The following is a 12,613-nucleotide window of genomic DNA, read 5'->3' on the forward strand; positions in this document are numbered from 1 at the left end:
CCAATGGCCAGCTATTTGGTCAAATGCAATAGTCATTCCTCTCCTAAAAACTAATAAACCTAAATATGACCCAGAATCATATCGACCCATATCTCTGACATCAACAATCTGCAAATTACTAGAAAATATTGTTAACTCCAGGCTCTCATGGGTTTTAGAAAATTCTAATTTCTTAATCTCCGAACAAAATGGCTTTAGAAAAGATCGGTCAACCACAGACAACATTTTAGACTTGGAAAGTGAAATACATGAAGCTCTTGCTACAAACCAAAAATGTGTTGCTATATTTTTTGATTTAGAACGTGCATTTAATAAAGCTTGGAAGTACAACATTTTGAGACAACTTCATAAATGGAATATTCAAGGTCACTGCCTTGCTTTCATCCAAAACTTTTTAAATAACAGATCTTTTCAAGTAAAAATAAATAATATCTTTTCAAATATTTATAGTTTGGAAAATGGTACACCCCAAGGATCCATACTCAGTCCAACACTATTTCTGGTAGCAATAAATGACATCATCAAAAACATTCAAGCACCCTTACAGGCTCGTTTATACGCTGATGACCTAGTGGTATCTATTAAAGGTAAAAATATTTCCTCAATGTCGTCAATTCTTCAAAACTTTTTAGATACTCTCGAAAATTGGTCCAACTTTACAGGTTTTCAATTTTCAATAGAAAAATCAATAGGAGTTGTATTCTCTTCAAGCCCCTTGCCACAACCTCCTAACCTAAGAATGTATGAGAAACAGCTGGAGTTTAGAGATCACCACAAATTCTTGGGTTTAATCTTCGATTCAAAGTTAACATGGAAAAATCACATCTCACAACTCATCCTTTCCTGTAATAAAAGATTAAATGTATTAAGATCTCTCTGTAATAAAAACTGGGGCTCAGACCAATCCACTCTACTCCTCCTGTATAAATCTTTAATACGTTCTAAGCTAGATTATGGAGCAATTGCCTATTCCACTGCTAATCAATCTCTACTGAAATCATTAGATATTATTCATAATAAAAGTCTTAGATTAATCCTAGGGGCTTTCCCAACTACGCCTGTATCCAGCATTTATGCTCTTTTAGGAGAACCATCGCTACATCACCGCCGCATGTACCTCGCTCTATCACATGCAGCCTCAGTTGCTTGCAATATTTCAAAGCCAATATATCAAAACACTTTTACAAACAAATATGTAAACATATTCCAAGATATTCGCTATACTAAAAAACCATATTACGAAAGAATTAAATCCATACTTCAAAACCTAAACATTAATTTTCCGGAGGTTTTCTCCTCGGATATTAAATACCCCGAGCCTTGGCTGATCGATTTACCAACCTGTGATGCATCTCTGGAGTATTTCGATAAATCTAATACACACCATTCTCTGATTCGTTCCAAGTTCGAGGACCTCATAAATAAGTACCCCGACTACCATAAAATCTACACAGATGCGTCTAAGTTCGAAGACGGTGTGGGGGCATCAATCGTTTCTTCAGAAAACAATCTTCTTTTTCGTTTACCCCCAGCATGTAGCACATTTTCAGCTGAACTCTACGCCATATACCGTGCTGTGAAACTTCTTAACGAGCTTACACTCACCAAAGCCCTGATCATAACAGATTCCCTTAGCTCTCTAAACTCATTAAAACACATTTTTCCGAAACATCCTTTTGAAAAGTTGCTAAAATACCAGCTTTCCCAAGCTCATGAACATGGAAGAAGCGTTCAATTTGTATGGGTTCCCTCACACGTCGGAATAACAGGAAATGAAGAAGCTGACAGGACTGCACGAGAGGCAATTTTAAGTGATTTTTCGGAGCCGATAGACAAGTGTGTTTCCAGTGACTTAAAAGCTTATTTTAAAAATAAAGTATTGTGTTTGTGGCGAAATGAGTGGTCTCAATCTAATTCTAAGTTAAATAAAATAAAAAATAATGTGTCTCAGTGGTTTCCATCGTCGCGCAATAGACGAGAACAAATCGCGGTTGCGCGTTTACGTCTAGGACATACCAGGTTAACGCACTCTTACCTTTTCACAAAGAGTAATCCACCTATATGCGATCAGTGTAATGTCCGATTAACAGTCGAACACTTTTTAATAGTTTGTAGTAAATATGACCAAGAAAGACAGCGCTACAAGATCCCAAACGCTCTACCACAGGCTCTAGGTCAAAACTATTCCTGCGACAATATAGTTAATTATCTAAAATCCATAAACATTCTGTACAACCTGTAGTTGTTTACTTTTGTTATTTATATTTTGTTCCGTCGCTAATAACCTTTTGGTGGATGCGACTTCTTTTTCTAATAAAAAAAAAAAAAAAAAAAAAAAATTATCAGTTTAATATTTATTTCTGTAGCTTTCTATTGGTCAGAATCTCCTATGAATGAAGTAAACATACAAATTTAACATACAAATTATACAATTTTACAATTTTCATATTATGCACTTTTAAATGGTAAATAAGTCGTTTTGGTACATAAAACTTTATTCTAGACCTGAAGAAATCTATAAAGATTTTAAAAAAATTAAAATATCGAAATTTTGGATTTAAGACACTTTGGAAATAAGCTCTTCAATTGCGCCGTAAATCAGGAGTAACCGACGCAATCGAAAGAATATCGACCTTAAAATGGAAGTGGGCAGGACACGTCGCGAGAACGAAGGACGGCAGATGGACAAAACGTATTCTTGAGTGGAGACCCAGACAATACACCTTTCGAAATAGAGGACGACCACCAACAAGATGGACAGATAACCTGAAACGGACATACCAAAATTTGATGCAAGCGGCTCAAGACAAGAATTTGTTGGGTGAACTATGGGAGGCCTACATTCAGCAGTGGAGAAGTATAGGCTGAATGATGATGAATAGTTAACATAATTTGGTCTTTTCCCTTTTTGTTTTTCTCTTGAACTGCACATATATCAATATTCTTCTTTTAAGTTCTTTGGTTATTTCTTGTTTTCTTCTGGTTAGTGATTTTCTATTCCACGTACCGACACATATGAAGAATATTTTTCGGTTTCCTTTTTCTCAGATTGGCTGTCTTCGTTGAATCCGTCCTATTCCTGGGCATATTCCTGTCTCCCTAAGAAAATATTTATAGTCCATCAATAGGGTGCTAACCTTCTTGAAGACTCCCTCCTCCTTTATCCGGACTTAGGACCGGTGACAGTACTGTTAAGTTACTCGGCTCATCCAACAGCACTGCTGGAGGATTAAATTAAACAAGTGAAATAAAAAATATAAAATAAAACGAAAGGGCATGAGAAACGCATTTAATCGTCAAAGTTATTCCCATAATTTTTCAAAAACACTTTTCATTTACTTTTCACTCTGTATATCTCACCTTAACCACATTACATGTAACTCTTATTCCCTGCATTGCGCTTGTTGGCTAAAATTTCCGATTCATCATTTTTAAAAAGACAAAGCATATCCCCTAGCACTTGTCCGGATTGAAGCACCACTTGTCTATATTCGAAGGCCTCGTATAATAGGAGTATTCAGTTCGTAATTATTATCAATATGAATCACTTGCACCCCGTGTACAAATCGTTTCTCGTCGTATTTTTTTCGCTGGCTTTATTCAGTCTCAACTCCATAAGGAAGCAGGTATGGAATAAAGGGGAGGTTTGTGGAAATGTCAGTGGGGTGGTATTGCGGAAATATGGTGAGAGTTTGGACATGGATTGGTATCTTGAATCTGGTACTAACGAAAGGTAAGTATATGTATGAGTGTTAAAAATACTATTTTTTATCAATAACTTCTATCTATCTACGGTGGTCCAATAATGCCCTACAGCCTCTGCAGCATCCCGCATTTCGATCTCCACCTTTTTCGGTCGGTTAATTCCTCCCCATTTATGGCTCCATCTCTGATTATTCCTCTGATTCCTTCTCTCTATTCTAATGCTGGTCTTCCTCTTCTTCTTCTACTTCATGCAACATAGTTTAAGGTCTGTTTTGGCCATCGTTCATCATTCATTCGCATTACATTCCCGTATCGTAAAAGTTGTTTGGATTCTATTGTATCTACGGTATTGTACATTCTTCCTGTTCTTCTTCTTATTTCTTCATTTGGGATATGATGAAGTCCGGATATCTAATACGCTCTTCTTAGATATTCCATTTCTACTACTTCCAGTTTTTTATTCTCTTTCATCGTCATTTGCCAATATTCAGATCCGTACGTCGTACGTCAAAATTGGTTCTACAACTGGACTCGTCATTTTTGTTAGTAAAATAATTTTAGGAGACCAAAGTAATGAGTTTAGTATTTGTGCCTCATTTCAGCCCTGTTATATTTTTATCTGGATGTCTCGTTGCTATGTCCCTTCCTTCACTATCACTGTCCCTATGTATTTAAATTCTTCGTATTTTTTTATATCCTTAATCGAGAGTTGTAGATCTCTTCTTTGTCCTTTATTCTAAGTTATTCCGTTTTGTTTATGTTGATTGTGATTCCCCAATTTTGGTATTTTACGATTAACCTTCGAATCGTATAATCCATGTCTTCCTCATCGTTAGCCTTAATCACTTATCGTCTGCGAAGGAAAAATTTGTTATAAAGTTCAAAAAGTTGTTCTCAATTTCCATTCCCATCTCTGTGCAATTTCTCCTTCAGTTGTTTAATGCTCCCTGAATATAGATTTTGAATAGAGTTGGTGGCAAAAACATCCTTGTCTTAAGCATGTTGTGACAGGAAATGCGTCTGAAATTTTATTCTCCATTTTGAAGGCATATTTTTCATTTATACAGGGTGTCCCGAAAAGATTGGTCATAAATTATACCACACATTGTGGGGTCAAAAATAGTTCGATTGAACCTAACTTACCTTAGTACAAATGTGCTCATAAAAAAAGTTACAGCCCTTTGAAGTTACAAAATGAAAATCGATTGTTGTCAATATATCGAAAACTATTAGAGATTTTTTATTGAAAATGGACACGTATCATTCTTATAGCAGGAACATCTTTAAACCAAATTATCGTGAAATTTGTCCACCCCATAAAAAATTTAAGGGGATTTTGTTCCCTTAAACCCCCCAAACTTTTGTGTACGTTCCAGTTAATTCATTATTGTGGTACCATTAGTTAAACACAACGTTTTTAAAACTTTTTGCCTCCTAGTATTTTTTCGATAAGCCAGTTTTTATCGAGATGCGGCTTCTTTTTCAATACATTTACGTAAAAATTGTATGGGGGTTTTGTTCCTTTAAACCCCCGAAATGTTGTGTACGTTCCAATTAAACTATTATTGTGGTACCATTAGTTAAACACAGTGTTTTTAAGACTTTTGCCTCTTAGTCTTTTTTTTATAAGTCACCTTTTATCGAGATGTAGCTTCTTTTTCAAAATATACCTAAAAATGTAAATTATAAATAAATTTTCAGATTATTAACAGGTCTTTCTAACCGTACATAACCATATACAAATATGTGGTGGATTCGACAAATATTCAAAATATCTCGATAAACACTGACTTATCGAAAAATTACTAGGATGGAAATAAGTTTTAGAAACATTGTGGTTAACTAATGGTTCCACAATAATAATTCAATTGGAACGTACACAAAAGACTGGGGGGGTTTAAGGGAACAATACCCCAAAAAAGTTTTATGGGGTGCACAAATTTCACTTTAATTTTTTTTAAAGATGTTGCTACCATAAAAATGCCACATGTCCATTTTCAATAAAAAATCTCTGAGAGTTTTCGATATATGAAAAAAAATTGATTTTCATTTTGTAATTTCAAAGGGCTGTAACTTTTTTTTGTGTGCACTATTGTATATAGGTAAGTGAGGTTCAATCAATCTATTTTTGACCCCAGAATCTGTGGTATAATTTATGACCAATCTTTTCGGGACACCCTGTATACATGTTCGCAATAGCGTTGATGTGTGCATTACTTAGGTCTGCCTTTGTCAATATTTCAAACAATTTTTTACGGGTACTGTATCATAGGCCTTCTCTAAGTCAACAAGTTAACGAACATTAAATGAGTTGGTAAATTTCTGGCTGTTGTTTCCTCTATAATTTGTTAAAGTACAAATATATTATCAACACAAGATCTGTCAGCACGGAATCAGCTCTGACCTTCTATTTCCTTTCTTCTATTTCCTTATTAGTTTTTGATCTGTTCTTTTACCAATCTCGGACTCAATCAAACCGAGTTTTATTAATTGAATTATTTCCCTTAAGGTTCGTCTTATCTCGTCCACACTGATTCTTCTTCTTCTTGTACCACTCCTATCGGAGATTGGAAATCATCAAGGCTGTCCTGACCTTGTTTACAGCTGACCTAAAAAGTTCATTAGTGGTGCAGCCAAACCACTCTCTTAAATTCCGCAACCATGACATTCTTCTACGGCCTGGATTGCGTTTTCCTTCTATTTTTCCTTGCATTATATTTTGAAGTAATGCGCATTTACGTCCCCTCATCAGGTGACCCAAATATTATAGCTTTCTTCGTTGACAAAATTTCTGGGTCTATTCCTATCCTTCGTAATACTTCAAGGTTTGTGACTCTTTCAACCCAACTTATCTTCAGCATTCGACGGTAGCACCACATCTCGAAACTTTCAATATTGTTTATGTTGTTTTGTTTGAGAGTCCAGGCCTCGAGACCGTATAATAGCTTGTTAAATACGTAACCTGATTAAATACTAATTGGCTGTACCAAATTCATCTTCGACCATTGGATATGTTCTGAAGTATCTATAATTTTAATATTCTGCCCATTCTGACATAGTTATGGAGTTTAATATCCCTATTTATTTGTGATTTTTTTTTCTGAGGTGTCCTATAAACTTCCATGCTTCAGATACTCGAGTTCCACCCATATATCTGTTTATCTCTTCACATTTTTTGTCCCACGTTTAGTTTTTCTTTGATCACAGTTTTCTTAACTTCTCTCTGGATTTTGTGTTTCAAGCCAGATTCAATAGGGTTTCTTTTTGGTATCTACCAACTCTCTCATTTATTGTGACCACCACTCCTGATTTTGGTTTCGCACATTTATCAATATTACAGACTTAATTTAGTTTTGAATGGATTGTTCTATACCTTACAATGTTTGCTTGTTCTCTTTTAACCAATTTTATCTTCTAGAAGCTATACTAAAAATTTTAGATAAACTAAACTTTATTTTTAGTTACATTACAACCAACGACAATGACACTCAAAAATTGTACATTCTGGGACTGTTTGAGCTCTCTACCAAATGGGGGAAACGATTAGAAGGAAGCCATGAGATGCTTGGAGCTCAACTAGCTGTCAAACACATCAACTCCTTAAATATGTTGGGAAACTATAAGTTAGAATTGCTTGTAAATGACACTATGGTAAATTTCAATATAAATTTTTAACCTTAAGGTCGTAGGCGCAAAATTTCGCACCAATGAGTTTTAAATACATTCTTTTTTTTTCGAATGCTGAGAAAACTAATAAGATAAGTATTATTGCCGATTATTAACCCATTAACGCCCAAGTTTTTTCTTATTTAAAAATCTTTACTTTTAGGGTTAATTTGATGAAAATGTTAATAATTTAATCCAAAAAAAAAGTTTTTCGGTTTCCTGTCTTTTTTAAAAAAATTATATGGTGTTACCATATGGTAACGTTGGGCGCTTAAGGAATTTTTAGGATCGTTGAAACCATATTTTTTAATTTTTTTTAAATATTTATTTAAGAATATTTTCATCGTCTGGTGTAGTATCCTATAAAACAATGAGCACACAAACCAACGTTGCATTTTTTACACATTGTTCATCCAGATGTTGTACATCTTTTTTTTGGACTGAGGCGGAACGCTCTTAGCTGACTAGGGAAGATGTCCCTAGTACTGTTGGACTCGGACAGGAGAGGAGAACACGCCAGGGCACAGAGACCAGAGTATGACCCATGTGTCCCGCGTGCCTCCCATAACCAGCCGCCTACCAACTAAAACCACCCCCTCTTCCGACCCAGAATATCCCTGAACGTGTTCAGTGGATGAACGAAACATGGGGATATTCCGCGCAGTCTAAAAAGGATGTCTGGAGATATCTTACGTGTTAAGAACTCCTATTATGTTTGTCTAGAAGCGGCAGGCACATAACAGGAAGTCTGTATCTGAAGTTTGAATAACTGAACCCAAAGCACCTGCCTAAAAGCGGCAAACGCTTGTGGAATAGGTTCTGGCTCAAAAAGTTTCACCAGTTTCATGTTGTCATCTGTCTCCAGCACATCGCCTTGTATTGTTTGATATAACAAATGGTTGAAGCGATCAAAACGAAGATCTGGCAAGTTCTGTCTATGTAGATTAGGTCTTCCTGTATATAAGGGACGACTTCCATATCTTATGAGAAGAACTTGGGCCAATTGTCTCCTAAACGATAGCAAGGATATATTTTTTTAATTTTTTTTATATAAATGCCATGAATTATGGACTGCAACATCCAACAACCATGTTACCAAATTGCTACTCGGTAGGTTGAAACAGCTTGATCCATCCAGTCGGTACCCACTATATTTTGTTGTATTTAGCAATATAGTGAGGCCGACTTACTTGAATGTGGCCTTTTTCTTCACGAGAAAATCTTTTTACCGTGCCCAATGCTGAACCACCACAACTCGTAGATGTTATTGTAACAACAGAGTTATCTTTCCATCGCACCAGTAACACTATCGCTTCTGCTAACAAAAATCCACGACTGAAAAATAATAAGATTATGACTCCGTAAGCGCCCACCGCAACCATATGGTAACGGCGTACTTTGACTATTCCTACCGAATTCGCTACATTTAATTGTTGATAAAATACAACAATTTATAATAAGTTGGGGTATAATAAACTTAGTTTTTTTTTTAAATATGCAAATATATTTACTAGAAGACTATCAGAAATTGCTAACGCAAAACGGACCTTCATCTTTTTCTATAAATTTAAACCACACTGTCATATGATTATCTCTCGACGGTTGAGAAAAGGCTAAAATACGAATCCGTTAGGTTTTATGGGTGCCTGAAGTATTCCTAGAAACGATAGTTCTCAAAATATGTGGGTGACTAATTCCATGCGCATACCGCAGAATTTTTAAAAATCATGTGTTTTACGTTACCATATGGTAACGCTGGGCGCTAATGGGTTAATTTGCTCTTTTTTTCACCCCTGTAACTTATTAAAATAAACAATATAGAAGTTTTCAGTGATTTTCGGCCCTCGGTAATAATGTAATCTTTCATTAGGCGTTTAAATTTTTCAAAAATACTTATTAGTTCTCTCAGGATTCGAAAAAATTAATGCATTTAAAACACACTGTTGCGAAATTTTGCGCCTACCTCCTTAATATAATGAACAAATTTTCTAGTGCGATCCAGGAGTGGGAATGGACCGACTTTTCCATGCATTATATTCAAAACATGCCATATTTATGGTCCTGGGGTCTAGATGTTCCAATGTTACTGAAAAGCTAGCACATATTGTATCTTATTGGAACATCATTCAGGTAATTCTACAATTTTGTGAAAATTCTACTTATGTGCTTGTTTTGATTAATTAGGCCGGCTACACACTATCAGGTACACCTGACAGGTAAACGTGAACAATTAGACCTGATAGGTGTTGATGGTAAGTGGCCGGCATTAGGGGCCGCATGTTGATCATGTATTTCGATCATGTATTTTGAACTAGTATTTCTCCATAACTGGAGAAATTAAACTTAGAGCTAAAGTAGATAAACCTCAGGTAGACCATTTCCTTAATTTTTAGATATCTTTTGGATCAACTTCGCCATCTTTAAGTGATAGGAATAAATTTCCCCTATTTTTTCGCACAGCAACGACAGATTCATCTCACAATACAGCAAAAGTTCAGTTTGTGAAGGAGTTTGGTTGGAAAGTTGTGGCGACGTTCACTGAGAACGAAAATGCATTTTTGCTACCAGTCAATCATTTGATAGCAGATCTGGAACGAGCTGATGTGCAGTGTATTGCGTCGCTAACATTTTCTCTTGATAATTATAGGGAACAACTAGAAGTACTGAAAGTAAGTTCGAACTAGTATAGGTCCTTTTTAATTGTTAATCCATCCATTATGTGTTACAATACTAACAACTCTTTTATTTTTGTAGAATTTGAATGTGAGGATTATATTTGGAAGCTTCTCTGCAGAAATGAACCATAAAATTATTTGTGCTGTAAGCATTTTAAATTTTTTTAACTTAAGAATTTATACTAATATAAACGAAATAAAACTTATCTAATTTTAAATAACTTATGGAAAATTAGCATGTGTATAAGCCCCAAAAGAACTTTATTTTAACCTAACATAACCAGAAAAAAGAAAAATGATACGCACAAAGAAAAGAAACTATGAACAACAAAAATATGAAGCTATGGAGAGAGACCGACCCAAACCAGGCTCGAGAGAATTCTATAAAGCAATCTCCACTGAGAAAAGAGGATATAGAACCAATTCTATCCATACACAATACATTGAGAGACAATCAAGGCCATATGATAATCGACGATAAAGAACTAACAGAAGAATGGAAAGGGTATTTGAGGGTGAGGGAACTTCTAAACATCATACAGGAAGAACAGCACAAAGAAGAGATCTATATAACAGCAGACATGCCCGTCGAAAATCCCTCTTTTGAAGAAACCCGAAAGGCCTTAAATAAGCTGAAAAATCACAAAGCGCCGGGTACGGACGAAATACCAGCAGAATTTCTGAAATATGGTGCAGAAACACTACATCGCCAAATCCACCAATTAATAACACAGATATGGTTAGAAGAAAGGATACATAATTCTTAGTAGACTAACCCCTTATGCTGAAAATGTCACAATAGATCAACTATTCACGCTGAGATAGCTTCTAGAAAAGGAATGGGAGTATAACAGACCCATACATAACCTCTTCATAGACTTTCGACAGGTATATGACAGCGTAGAAAGAAGCCAAGTATGGAATGCCATGGCGGAGTTCTCAATACCAAAGAAACTCATTCGGATGACTAAAGTCTGTATGGAGGGTGGAACATCAAAAGTACGTGTAAATAATAAACTATCTGACAGCTTCGAAATCAACAGTGGACTCAAACAGGGTGATGCGTTATCTCCACTACTTTTTAACCTTGTACTAGAGAAAGCCATGACTCCATCCTATCAACAAAAGCCATTTTCAACAAGGTGGAAGGAGCAACAAGCGAAGTATGGCTGAGGATTAATGAAGAGAAGACGAAATATATGTGTATAAATAGAACGACACGAAGAGACAGGACAAAACAAAATGTGACGGTCAACACCTTCAATTTCGAAAGAGTACAACATTTTAAGTATCTGGGGGCCGTAATCACAGCTGACAACGATGTTACTGAAGAAATAAAAGACAGAATTTAATCAGCAAATCGCTGTCTATTCGCACTGGATAAGCTAATCAAATCAAAAAATCTTACAAGAAGTTCCAAGATCAAAATCTATAAATCCATCGTCAGACCTGTACTAACATATGGTTGCGAAACGTGGACCATGACCAAATCAAACGAAGAAAAGCTCAGACGTTTTGAACGAAAAATACTTAGAAAAATTTTCGGACCTCACCATGACATTAACACAAATCAGTATAGGATCAGAAACAACTTCGAATTAAAAGCACTATACAACGACACCGATATTGTCCAAGAAATTTAATCACAGCGACTAAGATGGGCAGGCCAGGCAGGGCCTATTTTACCACTAGGCCCATGAGGCCCCTGCCTCGGGCCCGCATTTTAATGGGGCCCGAAAACATCACTAAAAGAAAATTTTTATTGAAAAAACAAAATAAATTTTCAAAATTATTTCATTTTACGAACAGGAAATGATAAATTAATGATAACAAATTAGGTTAGAGTTGATATTCATAAACCATAAGTCCGTAAACTATTCTTAAACCATGAACCATCATAAAACTGCAATAAGAGTAGGTATAATAGATTGCCTTGTCGGCACCAATAACAATAAGCAAAAATACACCACTCCGAAGGAATAACAAGATGTAGGATTAAAAATAACTATCGTCACGTATTGTCATATTTATTTAAAATGCACTTTTAAATTTAATATTTAGTTTGATGTTTAATGCCGTTTTATGCAAAGATAAGGTATTGCTTGCTTGTATGTATTTAGTTTTCAGTCCTGTGCTTTTTAAGTTAGTTCAACTAATCTATTCATTAATCATTAGTCGTTTTATTAAATTATTTTTCTTATCTAAGTAATCGTTTCGTTATTATCATGAGTGACAATCATTTAAGTGACAGTGAAAAACGAAAAAAGCAAAAATTAAGAGAACAGAAACGGCAGGCACAAAAAGATGCAATATTATCTTATTTTACACCTCAAAACAGTGCGCAAAAAGGAAGTTGGTCCTCCCATTATGCTGTTCTTCTTCTTGCTCTATGGCACTACAACCCAAATTTAGCCTTGGCCTACTTTATTTTTTGCCTCCACAATTTTTTATCTGTGGCTCTTATCCATACACGGACTTATAAAAATGCTTATGCATCGCTGGTTACTGTGTCTTCCCAGCACTTTCTAGGCTTTTCAACCTGTCTCTTTCCCTGCATCCTAGCGTTC

The 12,613-nt window shown here is 35.5% G+C and overlaps 1 protein-coding gene across 1 annotated transcript in view; it reads left to right on the forward strand.

Moving 5' to 3' along the window:
- The first annotated feature begins 3,553 nt into the window (after window positions 1–3,553).
- Window positions 3,554–12,613, forward strand: part of LOC114329765 (gamma-aminobutyric acid type B receptor subunit 2) — a 41,462-nt gene continuing 32,402 nt past the window's right edge. The window contains exons 1-5 of the mRNA XM_050641198.1: window positions 3,554–3,733; window positions 7,167–7,356; window positions 9,364–9,501; window positions 9,765–10,040; window positions 10,126–10,191. Of these exons, the coding sequence (XP_050497155.1) occupies window positions 3,699–3,733; window positions 7,167–7,356; window positions 9,364–9,501; window positions 9,765–10,040; window positions 10,126–10,191 (705 nt within the window). The 5' untranslated portion in view covers window positions 3,554–3,698. The remainder of the gene's footprint in view (window positions 3,734–7,166; window positions 7,357–9,363; window positions 9,502–9,764; window positions 10,041–10,125; window positions 10,192–12,613) is intronic.

This window comes from Diabrotica virgifera, chromosome 1 (genome assembly GCF_917563875.1).
Source record: "Diabrotica virgifera virgifera chromosome 1, PGI_DIABVI_V3a".
Classification (NCBI taxonomy): Eukaryota; Metazoa; Arthropoda; class Insecta; order Coleoptera; family Chrysomelidae; genus Diabrotica; species Diabrotica virgifera.